The sequence below is a fragment of the Mizuhopecten yessoensis genome, unplaced genomic scaffold, assembly GCF_002113885.1.
Source record: "Mizuhopecten yessoensis strain PY_sf001 unplaced genomic scaffold, ASM211388v2 scaffold3427, whole genome shotgun sequence".
NCBI lineage: Eukaryota > Metazoa > Mollusca > Bivalvia > Pectinida > Pectinidae > Mizuhopecten > Mizuhopecten yessoensis.
In genome coordinates this window covers 552149-574443 of record NW_018405039.1, presented here as the reverse complement: position 1 = coordinate 574443, position 22295 = coordinate 552149, and the positions used below count along the sequence as shown (strand labels likewise).

Genomic DNA, 22295 nt, shown 5'->3' with positions numbered 1-22295 from the left:
GCTATTTTGCTACTAAGTTCTAATAGGCCGATCTCACTTAAAATTGGTCTAGGAATGATCAGCTCATGGTCCTGACAAAGTTAAGTTAACATTATACTATTTTTTACTCAAATTGGTACATATTTCAACAACAAAAATAAATACTGTAGACTCAGGTGACCGTTTAGGCCCATGGGCCTCTTGTTTCTGACTGAGATGATTTTATTAAGAAAGTAATCACTGAACTTATATAGTCCTTATCATACCCAACCAGCCTTAGATAGTCCTTACCATACCCAACCAGCCTTAGATAGTCCTTACCATATTGCAAGTATATTGAACAAAGCCCAGCCCCATCTAGCTGCTACCAATACTTTTCACTCACATCTAGCCCCTAACATTGTATTTTGCACCAATCTTGTGTCCAGCCTGAACTAGTCCTAATCAACCTCTGCCAGCCATCACTGTACTTTTTGTATCTTTAACCAAGTTTGACCAACCCTGTTTAGCCTTGACTAGCCCCTAACATCCTGTCACTGTCCAGCAAAGCCTCAATCCAGCCAGTCCTATTTAGCCCCAACATATATTCACCATATCCCTGTCAGTGTTAATAACATCTGAAATTGGAAGCAATTTACAGTTTCTTAGGAGAAGGAGAATTACTGAAGACTGAAAAGTAGTTGGTCACAAATGGCATACGGTAACAAATCACCAGGTGTGGCCTATTGTTGACAACATAGCCCTATCCAGCAATGCCTTAATCCAGCCAGTCCCGTCTAGTGTCTACCATACTATCTAGTTCCACCACAGAGGATGCTTGGCTTTAGAAGTGACTAAACAAAAACCTATAACCTGAGTGTGTCATAACTGCCCCTTTTCGGCCCAACCCATTGCCAACCATTCCCATAACTGCAATACCTTGTTACCAGCCGTGCTGAAACATATTTTATGTGGAATGTTTTGCTTAAACGTAATCAAAATAGATGATCACTCTAGGGGGAATGAATTATATAAAATCAGGTTTCACATGAAGTTGGCAATTCTTCTGCCTTACACCTTATATTTCCTGTTAATGCTGTTCAGGTACATTTTATTTTTTCAGAATGATCTACCTGGTATTGTTAAGTGCAAAAAACAGCTGAGCAAATTGACACTTGACATGGATTCTGCTAGGAGCAGGTATGTTGACTATGTGTGTACAGTTGATGAAATAGAAGAATTGTTTACTAAAACCTAGCAAACTTCAACACTATTGTAGTTTCACTTGATTAAAAATGGTATTTCTTGAGCTTATCTCTTTTCTAGCGTAACTTATATATGTATCTTTCTTGTACATTCCAAAGAAGAAATCATTGTGAGATGTTCTAATGTAAAAGCAAGTCAATTGTGAGATATTGTAATGTTACAATGTATAAATGAGACAGTAAAACCTCATTATTAGACATTGTATTTTATCAGTAAGTAAGTATAATTGAGCAGATTTGGCCAAGTGGTTACCATTCCAGCCTTCCATGTACACATTCAGGGTTCATTCTCTGATGTTGTTTCCTTCTGCCTATACAATAACCCAGGTGAAGTATAAAATGGCCCTGGGTGGGTGCTTCAGTGTTTGTGCTGTTACATTCATTGTGAGGTTACATTATGGAAAAAAGAAACAGTTCCAGCAAAATCCATATTACATTTGATTAATAACATTAATTGATTTTATGTATTGCATATCTATGTATCCTAAAGCACCTTTGAATGGCTTATTCCAGTTGGATAGGGTGGTGAATCCACTGTTGTATAATAATGTATATGTCAGCAATGTTTTAGTTATGTCTTGTTATGTCTCCCCTTTGAATGAAGGGAGACACATTGTATTAGTACTGGTTCTTCTTCTTCTGGTTCTTCTAATTGCAACTTGTCCGGGCCATAACTTTTAAACCTTTAAAGATATCTTGATCAAACCTGAAGCAAACCTGCATCACCCACAGAAGGTGTGCAGTGCACTGGAATTAGGTCTCGTGCCCACTAATTACAGAGTTATGGCCCTTTGTTTATTTTTGATACCGATATTCATTCCATGTTATTTCACCTATGTTGACCAAACTTACCATATTTATGTATCTTGGGAATTTGCAATCTCTCGCACTGAAATCAGGTTTTGTGCCCCACTATATACAGAGTTATGGCCTTTTGTTTAATTTTTGTATCAAAGTTTGTCCACGGCATAACTTCTAAACCGTTAAAGATATCTTGATCAAACTTGAAGTATACCTGCATCACCCACAGAAGGTGAGCAGTGCACTGGAATAAGGTCTTGTGCCCCACTATATACAGAGTTATTGCCCTTATCTTAGGAAGGCGGAATCTGTCGCACTGAAATCGGGTCTCTTGCCCCACTATATATAGAGTTAAGGCCCTTTGTTTAAGTTCTGGCCCTTTGTTTTTTTAATACCAAAGTTTGTCCACGGCATAACTTTCATGTCATTTCACCTACATAGTTATGTATTTTGGGAAGTACGAGTGTCGCATTCAAAATTCGGGTCTCTTGCCCCACTATATAAAGAGATATGGCCCTTTGTTAATTTATTATACCAAATATTGGCTAATGAGGGGAGATATATGTTTTTGTTTACAAAAACAGGTTTCTAGTTATAAGTTCAAATATTTCCAGATGGAACACAGCTTTGAAATCAACTCAAGTCCACGGAACAAATATGGCATCTGCTTCTGCCAAAGCTGACACAATCAGGGAGGAGTATGAGGACACTGTGACAAGGATGGGCCAAGCCAGAGTATGTACACCTGTTAGAATAAAGTTCATCTTTTAAAAAATCCTGACCTAGAAAACAACTAGTCAACAGAGAAAGTCAATTCTGCATTATATAGGGGTTCATACTCTCAAAAACTGTTAAACGTTATTTCTATAATAATATTTTTGATTAAAAATATACGTTTGTTTTTTCACAGGACAATCTGGCTACAGAAATGTATAACTTCATTTCAAAAGAAGCAGAGCACAGTCAAAAACTGGTAGTGGTAAGTCAACACTGTGAGATAAATCTCCATAGTCTAAATCACATCATCTTATGTCAGCAGTTGGGTTTATGTTTTAATTCAAAAGGTATATATTTGAAAATATTAAAGGATTGGGTTGTGTTTTTTTCTGCCTGACCTCTAAGGTGGGAAAAATTATATTAATCTCCCATCCTCTTACTCATGTATGACCTGCCACAAGTGTTTTCCATTTGTTTATCAATATACAACATATAAAACCAGCCTTCATTTGTTATATATATTGTTAAATAAAATTGTGTCAATCTTGATTTCTTAAAAACAGATTTAGATAAAGTTAATTTATTTACAAGTGTATATTATGATTACAATAAAATGCTTCCTTACATGCCAGTTGTCATGCCCTAAGGTTTGACAGAGAAATCCCCTGTTACTGAAACAGCAAACAGGTTTGTGAAGGATAGCTAGGGGAAAGTCCTGTCTGCCTTCTATGTTGTACGCTTGTGTTTGTTTAGTTAATGGAGGTCCAGGCAGAGTACCATAGAAGGGCACTGGAGATCGTCAAGAAGATGTTACCCAAGATGAAGGAAGCACTAGGTACGTCTCATGGTCAATGTTTAATGCTTGGTTTATTAGCTCACCTGGTCCGAAGTCCAAGGTGAGCTTATACCATACCGTTGCATCCGTCGTCTGTCGTTCCGTCCATACGTACGTCAACAATTTCTTTAAGCGACTTCTTCTTCTTAACCACTGATTGGAGTTCAACTAAATTTGACTGGAAGCATCCCTAGGTGGTGGGGATTCAAAACTGTACAAATGGTTGGGCTAACCCCCAGGGGGCTGAGGGGCGGGGCAAAAAGGGGTCAATTTGGCAATATTGCTTTAAGCGACTTTTGCTCTGGAACTAAGAAATTGATATCAACCATATTTGACTGGAAGCATCCCTAGGTGTCAGGGATTCAAAATTGTACAAATGGTGGAGCTGACCCCCCAGGGGGCTGAGAGGCGGGGCAAAAAGGGGTCAATTTGGCAATATTGCTTTAAGCAACTTCTTCTCTGGAACTAAGAAGTGGATATCAATCATATTGACTGGAAGCATTCCTAGGTGGTGGGGATTTAAAATTCTACAAATGGTGGGGCTGAGGGCGCGGGGCCAAAAAGGGGGCAATTTGGCTATATTGCTAAAAACGACTTCTTCTGTAGAACTATGCCATGGATATTGATCATATTTGGTCAGAAGCATTCATGGGAGGCAGGGATTCAATATTGTGCAAATGGTGGGGCTGACCCCCCGGGCTAAGGGGTGGGGCCAAAAAAAGTGTATTACTTGGAAATGGTTGAGATCCCCACCATATAACAGGTAACCATGGTACACAATTGCTAAGTATAAAGAGAAGAATGCACATTTGCTTCCAGGATGGCTATAGGGTCTGGCCTCACCCTTGGAGACATAGTCCCTGGGTCATAACTTTAAAACTGTTGAGATCCCCACCCCAAAACTATATATACAAATGCTGGGCATAAAAAGAAGAATGCAGTCATGATATCAAAATAGACCCGGGGGTCTGACCGTACCCCTAGGGACCTAGTTTGTTAGTCACAGCTTGGAAACAGTTGAGAGCCCCACCCTATAATGGTATATACAATTGCTGAGTATAAAGAGATGATTGCACATATGCTTCCAGGATGGCCTTGGGGACTGCCCTACCCTTGGAGACTTAACCCCTGGGTCATAACTTCAGAATGGTTTAGATCCCCACCCCAAAACTATATATACAATTGTTGGGCATAAAAAGACGAATGCAGTCATGATATTAGAATTGACTCCAGGGTCTGCCCCACCCTTGCAGACTTAACCCCTGGGTCATAACTTTGAAACGGTTGAGATCCCCACCCCAAAACTATATACACAAATGCTGGGCAAAAAGAGACAAATGCAGTCACGATATTAGAATTGATCCTGGGGTCTGGCCACAACCCAAGGGACCTAGTTTCTGAGTCAAAGCTTGGAAACAGTTGAGATCCCCACCCCATAACCATACATAAAATTGCTGGGCATGAAAAATCTAATACAGATATGCTACAAGGATTGGCCTTGGGGTCTGGCATATTCCCTTGATCTCATTCGGAGAATATTTTGCCATGATTGCTTTGGTATCCAGGTGAGCGATACAGGCCCTCCGAGCCTCTTGTTAATGTAAGTCTTAGAGTTACATTTAATTACATTACACAAAATAACCTATAATTTGAGTAGGATTTATAACAGTCATGTTGTATTCATTTAAAAGTCTGTAGTATGTGTTATAAATCCTGCATTATTATAAAGTTACTGTAATTTTGAATTAATTATTGACAGCACCTTTCTCTCCTTCAGAATGTAATCCACACAAGCCTGTGTTTGGGACGACATTGGACGAGCATTTACGAGTAACGGGACGAGATATCGCCCTACCTATAGAGGCCTGTGTGCTCACACTGTTAGAAACAGGCCTTGATGAAGAGGTATGTTGTGGTGTTGATACTCCAACGAGGGATATAAGGTGTAATGAATAAATGATGCACAAGTTAGTATTAATTGAGTTTGTGACGCATAAAAGAAATAAGTTAAAGTGAAACTTGTCCTCCCCTCATGTTCATTGTATAATATATTTTATTGTTTCATTTCAGGGATTATTTAGAATAGCAGGAATGGCTTCTCGAGTGAAGAAATTAAAAGTAAGTATTACATTCCAATATACTAATGAAAGGAATTATTTCCTAATTGAATAATGAGTATGCTTTCTTTTTAATTTGGCCAAGATACTAGGCCCAAGACAACATGAATTTGAGTAACAAGCATGAAAAACACAATGAGGCAGGCTGATGTTAAACCCAGAATCATTAAACTCTAGATGGATTCTGTAAGAAAATGAATGATCTTGTCACAGGTGTTCAATCCAGTGTAGGTCTGTTACCTTGTATTGGGTGATTGAATCTGTTCAAGACTGATCTTGTCATGCTTGAATAAGCCAGTCCAGATTTGTTACAATCTTTCTTCCTTTGCTCGGGTTCATGCCTAGTGTCCCCTTTTACAATGGAAAACATCATTTGTAACAAGACTAGTCACAAGCACTACTTATAATAGAACAGGAAAGTAAAATGGACCGTGAACCCAGAACCTCTGAACTCAATATAGATGCTGTAACCGACTGAGCTTGGTGTGCTCTGGAGATAAACCTTGTCCAGATCCTCTATGTGAGCTTGGTGTGCTCTGGAGATCAACCTTGTCCAGATCCTCTATGTGAGCTTGGTGTGCTCTGGAGATAAACCTTGTCAAGATCCTCTTTGTGAGCTTGGTGTGCTCTGGAGATCAACCTTGTCCAGATCCTCTATGTGCACTGGAGATTAACCTCGTCAAGATCCTCTATGTGCACTGGAGATGAACCTTGTCAAGATCCTCTATGTGAGCTTGGTGTGCTCTGGAGATCAACCTTGTCCAGATCATCTATGTGCACTATAAAGTATGCTAGTCTTACTTTCTGAAATTTAGAGTGTCATTGGAAACAAACTTTATTGATAACAAACTCACTGAAGGTAAACATGTCTGAGAGGAAATTCAACACACAATTATATAACACAAGATATTCTATTTATTCAGTGTTAAGTAAGCTTATATAAATTAAAAGAATTTTTGTTGTTTCAGAAATCTTTTGATGCTGGTGTGATCGATATGGAGGATTACAGTATGGACCCTCACTCTGTAGCAGGTAGGAGATTGATAGAGAAAATTTGGTAAAATAACTTCCAAATCTTAATACTGTGAGTTTTTTATGAGATCAACCCATCATGTTTGCCTGCAGACATTTCTTGCTCTTTCATTGTCATTGAAATGATTGTGTATTGAGCAGATAAGTGGTTGTATGTTTAGATGTACTGAAGTAGTTCAATGGTTGTGTGTTTAGGTGTATGGTTGTATATTTAGGTGTATGGTTGTATATTTAGATGTATGGTTGTATATTTAGGTGTATGGTTGTATATTTAGATGTATGGTTGTTTGTTTAGGTGTATGGTTGTATATTTAGGTGTATGGTTGTATATTTAGGTGTATGGTTGTATATTTAGGTGTATGGTTGTATATTTAGGTGTATGGTTGTATATTTAGGTGTATGGTTGTATATTTAGGTGTATGGTTGTATATTTAGGTGTATGGTTGTATATTTAGGTGTATGGTTGTATATTTAGGTGTATGGTTGTATATTTAGGTGTATGGTTGTATATTTAGGTGTATGGTTGTATATTTAGGTGTATGGTTGTATATTTAGGTGTATGGTTGTATATTTAGGTGTATGGTTGTATATTTAGGTGTATGGTTGTATATTTAGGTGTATGGTTGTATATTTAGGTGTATGGTTGTATATTTAGGTGTATGGTTGTATATTTAGGTGTATGGTTGTATATTTAGGTGTATGGTTGTATATTTAGGTGTATGGTTGTATATTTAGGTGTATGGTTGTATATTTAGGTGTATGGTTGTATATTTAGGTGTATGGTTGTATATTTAGGTGTATGGTTGTATATTTAGGTGTATGGTTGTATATTTAGGTGTATGGTTGTATATTTAGGTGTATGGTTGTATATTTAGGTGTATGGTTGTATATTTAGGTGTATGGTTGTATATTTAGGTGTATGGTTGTATATTTAGGTGTATGGTTGTATATTTAGGTGTATGGTTGTATATTTAGGTGTATGGTTGTATATTTAGGTGTATGGTTGTATATTTAGGTGTATGGTTGTATATTTAGGTGTATGGTTGTATATTTAGGTGTATGGTTGTATATTTAGGTGTATGGTTGTATATTTAGGTGTATGGTTGTATATTTAGGTGTATGGTTGTATATTTAGGTGTATGGTTGTATATTTAGGTGTATGGTTGTATATTTAGGTGTATGGTTGTATATTTAGGTGTATGGTTGTATATTTAGGTGTATGGTTGTATATTTAGGTGTATGGTTGTATATTTAGGTGTATGGTTGTATATTTAGGTGTATGGTTGTATATTTAGGTGTATGGTTGTATATTTAGGTGTATGGTTGTATATTTAGGTGTATGGTTGTATATTTAGGTGTATGGTTGTATATTTAGGTGTATGGTTGTATATTTAGGTGTATGGTTGTATATTTAGGTGTATGGTTGTATATTTAGGTGTATGGTTGTATATTTAGGTGTATGGTTGTATATTTAGGTGTATGGTTGTATATTTAGGTGTATGGTTGTATATTTAGGTGTATGGTTGTATATTTAGGTGTATGGTTGTATATTTAGGTGTATGGTTGTATATTTAGGTGTATGGTTGTATATTTAGGTGTATGGTTGTATATTTAGGTGTATGGTTGTATATTTAGGTGTATGGTTGTATATTTAGGTGTATGGTTGTATATTTAGGTGTATGGTTGTATATTTAGGTGTATGGTTGTATATTTAGGTGTATGGTTGTATATTTAGGTGTATGGTTGTATATTTAGGTGTATGGTTGTATATTTAGGTGTATGGTTGTATATTTAGGTGTATGGTTGTATATTTAGGTGTATGGTTGTATATTTAGGTGTATGGTTGTATATTTAGGTGTATGGTTGTATATTTAGATGTATGGTTGTATATTTAGATGTATGTTTGTATATTTAGGAGTATGGTTGTATGTTCAGGTGTATGGTTGTATGTTTAGGTGTATGGTTGTATTTTTAGATGTATGGTTGTATATTTAGATGTCTGTTGTATATTTAGGAGTATGGTTGTATATTTAGGTGTATGGTTGTATATTTAGTAGTATGGTTGTATATTGAGATGTCTGGTTGTATATTTAGGTGTATGGTTGACTATTTAGATGTATGGTTGTATATTTAGGTGTATGGTTGTATATTTAGTAGTATGGTTGTATATTGAGATGTCTGGTTGTATATTTAGGTGTATGGTTGAATATTTAGATGTATGGTTGTATATTTAGGTGTATGGTTGTATATTTAGATGTATGGTTGTATATTTAGGTGTATGGTTGTATATTTAGGTGTATGGTTGTATATTTAGGAGTATGGTTGTATATTTAGGTGTATGGTTGTATATTTAGATGTATGGTTGTATATTTAGGAGTATGGTTGTATATTTAGATGTATGGTTGTATATTTAGGTGTATTGAAACAGTTCCTTAGGGAGATGGCTGAACCTCTACTGACTTACCAGCTGTACCAGGAATTCCTACAAGCAGCACAGCTGTAAGTGTACACACTGTCCAGTTCAGAAGTCGCTTTCACATGTCACAATTGATTCCTTAATGTCCACTCTAACATTGCCAGCAATATTGTGCCAGATTTGTTGATTGTAAGGACACTTATGATTAGGACTAAGATTGTTTACACCTGGTATAAATTTATAATCTTCACATTCACTTTTTATACGCCCGTCAAATTTGACGGGAGTATTATGGTATGGGTTTGTCCGGCCGGCCGGCGTAAACTTTTGTTTGTCCGGCAATTTCCTCCTACATTTTTCAACGGATCTCTTTGAAACTTGGTATACATTATCATCATGATATGAAGTTGTGTCTCCCATAAAGGAATTTTGATTCAATGATTTTTGCAAAGGTTATTGCCCTTTGTTCATTTCAGTATTTGTTTTTTTGTCCGGAGATTTTCTCCTTCATTTTTAGCTCACTGGGTCCGAAGAACCAAAGTGAGCTATGCCATACCGTGGCATCTGTCGTCCGTCCGTCAACAATTTCTTTAAACGACTTCTTCTTCTTAACCACTGATTGGAATTTAACTAAATTTGACTGGAAGCATCCCTAGGTGGTGGGGAATCAAAATTGTTCAAATGGTGGGGCTGAGGGCTGGGCCAAAAGGGGGCAATTTGTCTATATTGCTATAAACGACTTCTTCCGTAGAACTATACCATGGATATTGATCATATTTGGTCGGAAGCATTCATGGGAGGCAGGGATTCAAAATTGTACAAATGGTGGGGCTGACCCCCCGAGCTAAGGGGTGGGGCCAAAAAAAAAATATTACATGGAAATGGTTGAGATCCTCACCATATAACCATATACACAATTGCTGAGTATAAAGAGAGGAATGCACATTTGCTTCCAGGATGGCCCTAGGGTCTAGCCACACCCTTGGAGACTTAACCCCTGGGTCATAACTTTGAAACGTTTGAGATCCCCACCCCAAAACTATATATACAACTGCTGGGCATGAAAAATCTAATATAGCTATGCTACAAGGATTGGCCTTGGGGTCTGGCATATTCCCTTGATCTCATTTGGAGAATATTTTGCCATGATTGCTTAGGTAGCCAGGTGAGCGATACAGGCCCTCTGGGCCTCTTGTTTATAGCATGTACGCTAACCACTCTTAGAATGATGCAGATCTTATTTCAATGTAAGAAAGTATATAACACTATATGGCATTCGACGGGCGTATATTGTTCCGCCCCGCGGTACTTTTGTTTATATATATAAAACCTACCTAATAACATCACTATAACAGCAATCAGTAATATGATGATAAAATGAAACATCAAACGGTTTTAGATTCTGTTGTTATAACCGCCACCTGTTTGAAATGACACAATTTGCACCCTTCATGTGACCTACATTTGACCTCTGGTTCAAGTGACCTCTGTACCTGTGACCTACATTTGACCTCTTGCATATGTGACCTGTATACCTGTGACCTACATTTGATCTCTGGTTTATGTGACCTCTGTACCTGTGACCCACATTTGACCTCTGGTTTATGTGACCTGTATACCTGTGACCTACATTTGATATCTGGTTTATGTGACCTCTGTACCTGTGACCCACATTTGACCTCTGGTTTATGTGACGTCTGTGCTCTACGTTTGATTTCTGTATTTACAGGCCCCAGGACCACAGACTGCAGGCTTTGTGGACTTCCATACATAACCTTCCTGCACACAACTACAATAATTTTAGGTTTGATTTTTTCATTATGTTCTACTGGTAGGGTAAACCTTAAGTAAAATTTGTTTCTATTAAATGAATGTAATAAAATGTTGCACAGCTATACTTACATTGTCCTTGAATTGCCAACTGTTTTCAGAACACAGACTGATGCAGAAGTTAAATAGATATTAATCTAATACTAGTAGTCCAACATTCGTCAGTATTTTAATGTAGATAATCTTGAGGAGCACTATACCAATATATCAGATTTAGGTCACTGTGACCTATGATTTTTGCTTCTTGACTTGAGTTAGACTTAACACTTAGCTCTATTTCCATCAAAGTGGGAGGTCGGGCATGTGATTGTTTACAAACATTTCCTAGACATAACTAGACAACTACTTCATAAATACCCCTAATCATATACATAGCACTTTGAATGGCTGCTCACTTAATAAACTTTGTTTTCTTTACTATCAATAGTGTTTTGAATATGCGATCTGTTTGCAGGTGAAAAAATATAACATATAAAAGTACAACAAGGGTTAACTCTTGGTATGTCGTAGCTTGAAAGTAATGTGGGCATAGATTGTACTGGGTTCTTAGCAAAACATACCGGTAATCAAACTGAATATGTGATGTGTCATATGACATGATAGGTGGATCGGAAGGCTATTTCAGCAACAGGTAGAAGGATTGATGTAACTGTCAACTAGGGAGTGTATAGATTTGTTCATAAAGCATGTGATCTAATATGTGAGCATATGACAATGTGCTGATACATTAAGTCATTGATTTATTATCTTCTGTTGTAGGTATCTTATAAAGTTTCTGGCCCTTTTAGCTTCAAAGAGTGATTTGAACAAGATGACATCAAGTAACATAGCAATTGTGATAGGACCGAACCTGTTATGGTCCGAGGGAGATAATGGGTGAGTACGACCTTACCACTTGGGGTTTAAGAGAGAATTGGTCAGAAGGACCCAACTTCTAAAGTTTGAAAGAAAATTGGTGAGTACGATCCAATCTTTTAAGGTTTGAGAGAACAATGGTGAGTAGGAGCCAACCTCTTAAGGTCTGAGAGAGATGTCATGTTTACTAATGTAAATCATTATGATCTGGTGTTTCAGGCCCAATCTTCAGACTGTCATGTTTACTATTGTAAATCATTATGCTGGCATGTTTCAGGCCCAATCATAAGACTGTCATGTTTACCAATGTAAATCATTATGCATTCATGGGAGGCAGGGATTCAAAATTGTACAAATGGTTGGGCTGACCCCCAGGGTGCTGAGGGGCGGGGCCAAAAGGGGACAATTTGGCCATATTGCTACAAATGATCTCATGTTTCAGCCCCAATCTTAAGACTGTAATGTTTACCAATGTAAATCATTATGCTGTCATGTGTCAGGCCCAATCTTAAGACTGACTTGTTTACTAATGTAAATTATTATGCTGTCCTGTTTCAGGCACAATCTTAAGACTGTCATGTATACTAATGTAAATCATTAGGATCTCATGTTTCAGGCCTAATCTTAAGACTGTCATGTTTACCAATGTAAATCATTATGCTGTCATATTTCAGGCCCAATCTTAAGACTGTAATGTTTACCAATGTAAATCAGTATGCTGTCATGTTGTAGGCCCAATCTTAAATTCATGGGAGGCAGGGATTCAAAATTGTACAAATGGTTGGGCTGACCCCCAGGGTGCTGAGGGGCGGGGCCAAAAGGGGACAATTTGGCCATATTGCTACAAATGATCTCATGTTTCAGGGCCAATCTTAAGACTGTCAGGTTTACTAATGTAAATCATTAGTATCTCATGTTTCAGGCCAAATCTTAAGACTGTCATGTATACTAATGTAAATCATTATGATCCCATGTTTCAGGCCCAATCCGAAGACTGTCATGTTTACTAATGTCAATCATTATGATCTCATGTTGTGATAGGACCGAACCTGTTATGGTCCGAGGGAGATAATGGGGGAGTACGACCTTACCACTTGGGGTTTAAGAGAGAATTGGTCAGAAGGAACCAACTTCTAAAGTTTGAAAGAAAATTGGTGAGTACGGTCCAATCTTTTAAGGTTTGATAGAACAATGGTGAGTAGGAGCCATCCTCTTAAGGTCTGAGAGAGATGTCATGGTTACTAATGTAAATCATTATTCTTTCATGTTTCAGGCCCAAGCTTAAGACTGTCATGTTTATTAATGTAAATCATTATGATCCCATGTTTCAGGCCCAATCTTCAGACTGTCATGTTTACTATTGTAAATCATTATGCTGGCATGTTTCAGGCCCAATCCGAAGACTGTCATGTTTACTAATGTCAATCATTATGATCTCATGTTGTGATAGGACCGAACCTGTTATGGTCCGAGGGAGATAATGGGTGAGTACGACCTTACACTTGGGGTTTAAGAGAGAATTGGTCAGTAGGACCCAACTTCTAAAGTTTGAAAGAAAATTGGTGAGTACGGTCCAATCTTTTAAGGTTTGATAGAACAATGGTGAGTAGGAGCCAACCTCTTAAGGTCTGAGAGAGATGTCATGTTTACTAATGTTAATCATTATGCTGTCATATTTCAGGCCCAATCTTAAGACAGTCATGTTTACTAATGTTAATCATTATGATCTCATGTTGTGATAGGACCGAACCTGTTATGGTCCGAGGGAGATAATGGGTTAGTACGACCTTACCACTTGGGGTTTAAGAGAGAATTGGTCAGAAGGAACCAACTTCTAAAGTTTGAAAGAAAATTGGTGAGTACGATCCAATCTTTTAAGGTTTGATAGAACAATGGTGAGTAGGAGCCAACCTCTTAAGGCCTGAGAGAGATGTCATGTTTACTAATGTTAATCATTATGCTGTCATATTTCAGGCCCAATCTTAAGACTGACTTGTTTACTAATGTAAATCATTATGCTGTCATGTTTCAGGCCCAACATGCTGACCAGTGGGACCATCAGTAACCTGATAGAGTCCATCATTTCTCATGCCAGCTGGTTTTTCCCTGAAGGTAGGTCAAGGTCACTCTTTCTTCCTGACCTAATTTTATGTTATCTTTTCAATGCTTTTCTCTTTATGAAAAGTGAATATTAATTTGTAAATAGTGCTTTATTCTGTTTATTTTTTTTATGTGATATATCATTTTGATTCTGTATGATTTTATTATTTGCAAATTGATATAAATGTATTTTCTAGAGCTTATTGACATGGATCACCTTCAGGTATGAACAAATTCAATATTAAGCAGCAGGTATTACTGTACAGGTATAACTAGTATGTACTATTACACAGTTAAGCCAAGAAAATGTTTATTGAAACAGAAGCCAGACTTTGTCCCATCACTCCGAGAATGTCATAAAAGATTGTTTATACTTCATTTCATAACTTTTGAATTATCATATACATTAGAAATAACCTATCTGTGTCATTTGTTAGATAGAGAAGACACAGTCATAGGGCTTTAAGCTGAAGACTTTTTTTGTTTTGATACCCCATAATTTCAACATTTTGATAATGGGTATTTCTTTAATGATCTATTGGTACATAAGTACAACAGCTCTGTTGTCTACAATTGGACAGTCAGTGTCAGTAAATGTAACGATCTGTTGGCAGTGTCATATGATATGTTGTGTAGTTGGTTCACTTGTGAACCAAAACCTTTTTTTTTTTAATAATTCAAATTTAATGTTTTTGATGATTTTTTTAAAATTTTATCAACAAAGAAACATGGACTGAAGTTATTCTGTTTCTGATTTTATTGCTTTATATGATGTCATTATTTAACCTATTTAAAAATGCCTTCATGCCTATCCTAGCATCATTATTTTTACCTGTGACTAAAAACAATTATGCTGAAAATTTTGCTAAATATAAAATATTTAAAGCCATCATTATTTATAATTCATTATTACCAATCAGCATGCATCCATGCCTCCCTTGCCATGCCCGTACATCCACGAACTATCCTACCCCTCCTTCTCATTGCCTCCTTGCCTAAGTGATGAGGATGCTAGTTTTATAGTGGCATGGATGACTTGTATAGTACATAGTTCCCTAAAATCAAGGCCAAACACATACATTTAGATGAAGTTCAGAATGATGCTCGATGTCTGGAGGCGATTCTAGGACTATTAGAGATAAGTTTGTTGTCTGGTCCTGAGAGGTGAATAAGCGACTATCAAAGATCATACACAGTACCAGTAGCTGTAGTTCCCTGAGCCAGTAGCTTTAGTTCCCCAAGCCTTTCCTCTCCCTCTGTAATTTTTCCTTGTTTTGATTTGATTTGTTTGATATTGCTTTGATTTTGTTTAGTTTTCTGTAGATTTTTATTTGAGTGTGACACCTAGCCTGGTATGTATCTGGCTTTTTTTTTTTTTACCAATAGTGACAATGCATACAGGTACTTTATTACATACATTCCTAAATATGTTCATTTTCTCTTTGTTTACATTTATATTAAGCATAAGTATCACATGAAAAACTTGCATTCTTAGAATTCTTTTGAGTATCATATCAGTAGGTGGCATCCTCATAACTTAATCAGTAAACATGGGGAGCTTGTGTCCCCACAGATGTATTATCACATGAGGAGCTTATAGTCTACCAAACTTAATCAGTATAACCATATGAAGAGATCAAATTGTGTCCTCACAAACCTGTTCTTTGAAACGGTTCACACATGAGGGCCATTAAAAACCTGTCAGTTTATTGATAATAGCTGTTAGATTTTGAGATGTTTTTTTCACTGAAAAGTGGATAAGTTATCACATGAAACCAGTTTCTGTTCACTACAACAGAGCCAAAGATGTACATTACTGATTGTAGCTTGATCTCACAAGTGTTGTATATAGAGTATATTATAGCAGCCATAAGGAGCTGTGTGTGGTGAACGGTCCTTTAACTTGTTGTTGTTGATCTTGTGTTCTGTGAGTCCCCACCTTTGGTGCTATACATGTTTGGTATCGGGCATGATCATCGTCATCCATTAAACTTGTAACGCTCGCAATATTAACACCAAGTAGTGCACATGCAGTCACCCATGTCTGTAATGGAGAATTTGCTGCATGTAAACACCCCAATAAGTGACTAAAATATTGACATGCTGACTTAATTCAACTGTTACAAGTATAAAAGCGACACTTAAAGCCCTTGTAACCTAACACAACCAATATGTCCATGTTAGTGCCAGCATTTTTACACCACTTATTCTTTGTCACCTTTTGAACAGCTATAGATTTTCAACAAACTACAAGGGGAACAGCTCCTCCCAGAAAACAGAAGAATTCAGAAGAGACAAGCACTGAGCCTGTTACTGTGCCCCAGCGGTCGAACACACCCTCACAGTCCTCCGGGGGGAGGGGCTGTGACACTGCATACATGACCGCCTCAGGGGGGATCTCCTCCCGGGGCTCTGACACTTCCTCCCAAGGCTGCCTGTCCAGTGGGGGCAGTAATGAGGTGATAGCTGAGAGTACCTCCCCCTCATTTCACTCGGTTTCAAGTACGGAAGATGACATTGTTCATAGCAACGACATGATGTGTCAAGGTGAAGGTTATCAGACCGTGTATGCTAGTGGTCGTAGACAAGTGGGTGCACTGCCACCACAGAGTAGCTTCTCCTCTGTTCGTTTGTATACTAACCCACCAGCATTACGATTTAACCCACAGGATATAGCCAAGTCATCGCCACGCTCCGACAGTAATTCTAGTCGCTCCTCCACTCCCCCGACCCCAAAGTCGGGAGGCAGTGTTCACTCGGATGTGTACAGCACTGTGTTCGCTTTACATTCTTTGGGTGATGGGAACAGTAATAAGGGGCCTTCTGAGTACCTCAGCAAAGTGCGGGCATTATGGGATGGCCACATGCAGTACAACAAGCGCCCCCTATCCACTGGTGGCATAACTAACCCTATCGGAGGTGGCAGCAGGGTAACTGATTACCAGAGGCGTTCCCTTGGGCAAGGTCAGACCAAACCTAACAATTAGTTCACTCTTATACTGTTTAAAGTTACAGCTTGTTATTGCTAATTCTACATTCATTCTTCTTTATTGGCCCTTATTCTTTAAGTTTCAGTTGCAAAATTTTGCAGATGTTTTATTTCATTTAGTATCTTTGCTGAGTAAAATTTCCTGTGAAATGTTGTGTGCAACATATGCATATCTAATTTAATCATTTCATGCTGTATCACTTCTAACCAACATAACAAAATAACATTTCACAAGAGGTTCCTACTTAACAATCCAAATTTATTTTCTTTTATAATGTTTGTGAATGGCCCTTTTCTGCTGCCAAAGCTCTGTTTGGTAAGCCCCTTGTCTGTGTGGGGCCGCCCTGGCCTCCTCCTCCTTGCCCCTCTGCCACCCCTGTGCTGCTTGGACCACTAACAACGTGTGTAGTGTCACTGACCACCTCACAGGAACCTCCAGGGAGGGCATGGCCTCCTCCCTCTCATCCCGTGTTGTTTAAATATTGGCCACATACATTTTGTAGGTATGCATCGATGCATGGGCAACATGATTTACCTTTCATTTAAATTTTCCTGATATTTTCTGTTATTTATTTGGGTTTTTATCTGTATTGCACCATTGCATGGGCATAAGTTTTATGGTAAGTTTTTTTTTTTTAATTATTATTTTTTTAATTATAAAACTGGCATGCTATTGCTATGAATGTTATAAATAAAATGCCATGAATAAAACAAAAGTGACGTAAGATGTCTTGATTATTTTTATTTTGTTTGGTAGACTAGAGATGTGTATGAGTGTTGTACTGGTATATGCCTGATATAGAACATATAAGGAATGTAAATGCAGTCACTAAGTTATCACCTAGTACTGCAATCAAATCCTATATGTATGTGGGATGCATCAGGTACTAGAAAAAGGGCTCGTCATTAATTTTGAGATCAAAAAAAGTCTTTGCTGTATGGTATTGGAGATCTCTACCAACATTTCAAGGTGTGAACCACTCTTTTCTGGCAGAAGTTTGCTTTACAGTTTTTTTAAGTGTTACTTGGGATTTATTTAAGGAAATTTTCAAATGCTAAATGTCCTTGATTGGAATTCTTTTAAAATCCCTACAAAAAATTCTCGAATATTTATTTGCACTGAAATTTCTAAGACAAAACAACTTTTTTTTTTCCAAGTAAGTCTCTGTACAAGTATGTGTAAGATGTTTATCAGTTCTGTTTTACAATTCTTCCTAGTCGAGACATAGAACCAAAAACATTGCCTCAAATCTGACACTTTCATATATAATGGTTATATTCAAGTGTAATTTATGGATTAGCTATTATGTATCTGTTATTTAGTGTGTTCCTTATCTGTGTGTCAAGCTATCTGATAATGAGTTGTGATCTATTAACCTACAGGAATGTTCTTGACTAATGGCAGGCTAACAAAGTGTCCCTCAAAATAATCGTCCCTTGCTATTTCAATGAGCCTATCCCTTCCTGGCCTGTCTCGATCAGCCTGTTCCCTAAAAGTGTTGCCCCTATTTTCATAAAGGTTGTATGCATGTTTGATTTCATTCTGATGCTTCCAACAGTTCTGAATGTTACATATTGTATTGGTTGAGTAGAAATTATATAACACTATATCTAGGGTCATACAAATAATGTTCTTGTAAGCTTTCATATTATTAGCTCACCTGGTCCGAAGGACCAAGGTGAGCTTATGCCATACCATGGCGTCTGTCGTCTGTACGTCATCAATTGCTTTAAACGGCTTCTTCTTCCTAACCACTGATTTGAATTTAACTAAATTTCACTGGAAGCATCCCTAGGTGGTGGGGATTCAAAATTGTACAAATGGTTGGGCTGACCCCCAGGGTGCTGAGGGGCGGGGCCAAAAGGGGACAATTTGGCCATATTGCTACAAACAACTTCTGTAGAACTATGCACTGGATATCAGTCATATTTGATCAAAAGTATTCATGGGATGCAGGGATTCAAAATTGTAGAACTGGTGGGGCTGACCCCCCAGGGGGCTGAGGGGCGGAGCCAACAGGGGACAATTTGGCTATATTGTTGCAAACAACTTCTGTAGAACTATGCACTGGATATCAATCATATTTGATCAGAAGTATTCATGGGAGGCAGGGATTCAAAATTGTAGAACTGGTGGGGCTGACTCCCCAGGGGGCTGAGGGGCGGGGCCAACAGGGGACAATTCGGCTATCTTGCTACAAACAACTTCTTCTGTAGAACTATGCACTGGATATCAATCATATTTGATCAAAAGTATTCATGTATTCATATATACAATTGTTGGGCATAAAGAGACGAATGCAGTCATGATATTAGAATTGATCCTGGGATCTGGTCACAACCCTAGGGACCTAGTTTCTGAGTCACAGCTTGGAAACAGCTGAGATCCCTACCCCATAACCATGCATAAAATTGCTGGGCATGAAAAATCTAATACAGATATGCTACATATTCCCTTCATTTGGAGAATATTTTTCCATAATTGCTTAGATAAACAGGTGAGCGATACAGGCCCTCTGGGCCTCTTGTATGATATAGCTCTGTGATCATACATGTATAATTAAGTTGTCAGCCAATATCATTATATATAACCCAATGATGATACAATTTATAATGTATTTGTAAGCCACTTTCCTATTCTACAACCATATGATTATATTACCGTATTTATAATGTTTGTTAGCTATACTTAGGTAAAACTGATATTTCTCTGTAGTTTATTAAGTATGGTGGCCATAATTTTGCCAAGATATTTCGCCAAGAGTATATAATGTATGGTGTCCATACATCACAAATGAGGATTTTTATCCAGTTATTTACTGTGTAAAGTGTCCATACATTAAAGTATTGAAACTTATTCCAGGAGTGTACAGAATATGATGGCTATACATTATAAATATGAATGGATTCTCCAGTATTATTCTGTGTAATGGGCCAGTGATAAATGTTGCTGAACTCTATATCTTCCTGGTTTTCCTTTGTTTTCAGTATTGAACTGTGTATAACATGAAACATTCACTGTTTTTGTTGGGTACAATGAAACTACACAAATAAATCAAAAGTGCCACAGCAAATGTTGATACAGTATCAACAATCGTAAAATCCTGAAAGAGAAATACCCACAAATGTTATACTTTAACAAACTACTGATCAAGCACACTTGTTTTATATCTCCCTAGATCTTGTATGGGGATGTTGTGTACTCTGAATGTACAAGGTTAGACTTGGTAGTTCAGCCTTAAGTTATATTTGTCGGTAGTGGATTTGATATCTTAAGTGAAGTCTGGCAAATGTACAGCCTGACCTTGATCTGCGTTACTGTCACAAACAATCTGTCTCTGTAGCATTATTTTATTTCAGAAAGTCAGTTTTTGTGATCACTAATGTATATAAAAAAAAAAAAAATGACTCAACCTACAGTTAAACTGAAATGAAAGTCATGTTTGACCAGTACATGATGGTCAGCTCAAAGCAACTTTTTTACATTGCTCTTCAAGTTGTAAGAATTTTTTTTTTTCTTTCTTAATATTTTGAGAATTCCTTTGTCCCTGGGTCACAACTTGGAAACAATTGATATCGCCACTCTATAACCATATATAAAATTGCTAGATATTAAGAGATGAATACATTTATGCTATTATGATTGACCCTGGGGTCTTGCATCACCTCTTGTTACTTACCCTTGGGTCATTACATGTAAACAGTTGAGATTCCCACCCATATATTTAGTTGCTAGGCACGAAAAGACAAGATAATCATGCTACTAGGACTAGCACATAGGTCCAGCTCATCCCCTAGGCACTTCATCCCTTGTCATTATATGAAAACATTGAGACCCCACCTATTACCATAAATACAATTGCTTGGCATGAAGAGATTGGTATTCTCATGCTACATGGACTGGATCAGGGGTCCAGCCCCACCCCTGTGTACTTGCTTCTTAGGTGATAGCATGGAAATGCTATGACCATGAATACCATTGCTAGGCATGAATAGATGGACACACTCCTGCTACTGGGATTGGCCTAGTCATCTGTCATGGTCCCTGGGAACTTACTTCCTGGGTCATAACATGAAAACAGTTGTGATCCCCACCCAATAGTAATTTTAAATTGTTAGGAATGAAGAAATGAATACAATCATGTCCTGCCTGCCATTAGGGATATACTTCCTGTTACAGCTGATATATCTTGTAATGGTTAGATAAACATGTATAATGTTCAGCTGGTTTTAAGTTGAAAATCAAATTTCAGATGAGTTATTAATGCCCCTGAGCCTCCTGTTTTTGTTCATTTCACGCTGATACAAAAAGAAATAACAAAGCAGGCTGCAGGCTGTAAAATGGAAAGAAACTTTTGAAAAGTTTGTTTACATTTTCTATTCAGGTTTAGCTTGTGACTATTTAAGTTAAAAACAGATTGTTTTCTTCAAAATTTGAAGTAGGTTATGTAGAAATGTTGCTTTAACCTCACTTTCTTTTCTTATTTAATGAAGGTACATATCTAGGCTGTATAACTGTTGATAACCATATTTAGGTTAATTTACGAATTTAATTTAATTTAATTTAAGTAAGTAACAGATAAACGTAGGTGAAGTATTTCAGGAATGTTTGAAAGCATGGCTGGACAGCTAGTTTGTGTTGAGCAGCTTGAGTATGGGGTTTGTATAGGTGTGACATGTGTGAGTATTCTCTCCTATTGATGGCAGATTAACACTTAGATAACATTTCTTGATTTTTGTAAATGTTGATTTTAAATACATATACATTCTTAGTTAAGTGACAATTGGTTAAGACTCAAAAGGTTCATAAAAGACTCATTGTCACTGTGACAAGGGTGACTTCATTACTGTCGTGGTGCCTGTTGTCTGAGGTGACAGGAGTGCCTATACTGGTCATGGTGCCTGTTTTCCAGGGTGACAGGAGTCACTGTGCTGGTCATGGTGCCTGTTGTCTGGGGTGCAAGGAGTCGCTGTATGCATACTGGTCAAGGTGTCTGTTGTCTGAGGTGACAGGAGTGCCTATACTGGTCATGGTGCCTGTTTTCCTGGGTGACAGGAGTCACTGTACTGGTCATGGTGCCTGTTTTCCTGGATGACAGGAGTCACTGTACTGGTCATGGTGCCTGTTTTCCTGGGTGACAGGAATCACTGTACTGGTCATGGTGCCTGTTTTCCAGGGTGACAGGAGTCACTGTACTGGTCATGGTGTCTGTTTTCCTGGATGACAGGAGTCACTGTACTGGCCGTGGTGTCTGTTGTCATGGGTGACAGGAGTCACTGTACTGGTCATGGTGCCTGTTTTCCAGGGTGACAGGAGTCACTGTACTGGTCATGGTGTCTGTTGTCTGAGGTGACAGGAGTTCCTATACTGGTCATGGTG

General features: G+C 37.8%; 1 protein-coding gene across 8 annotated transcripts in view; it reads left to right on the top strand.

The window, feature by feature from the left end:
* Positions 1-22295, top strand: part of LOC110447470 (rho GTPase-activating protein 44-like) — a 66813-nt gene that overhangs the window by 27172 nt on the left and 17346 nt on the right. For 6 of the 8 annotated variants that reach the window (XR_002462597.1, XM_021493202.1, XM_021493198.1 and 3 more), the window contains 12 exons: positions 1082-1158; positions 2639-2759; positions 2935-3003; positions 3495-3576; positions 5354-5481; positions 5647-5694; positions 6662-6725; positions 9140-9224; positions 10871-10945; positions 11731-11847; positions 13859-13938; positions 16156-16890. Coding sequence is in view for 7 of the 8 variants with exons in the window: in XM_021493202.1 (XP_021348877.1) it covers positions 1082-1158; positions 2639-2759; positions 2935-3003; positions 3495-3576; positions 5354-5481; positions 5647-5694; positions 6662-6725; positions 9140-9224; positions 10871-10945; positions 11731-11847; positions 13859-13938; positions 16156-16890 (1681 nt within the window). In the remaining variant the exon portion in view is untranslated. The remainder of the gene's footprint in view (positions 1-1081; positions 1159-2638; positions 2760-2934; positions 3004-3494; positions 3577-5353; positions 5482-5646; positions 5695-6661; positions 6726-9139; positions 9225-10870; positions 10946-11730; positions 11848-13858; positions 13939-16155; positions 16891-22295) is intronic. The other 2 variants (XM_021493201.1, XM_021493203.1) reach the window with 2 other exon arrangements.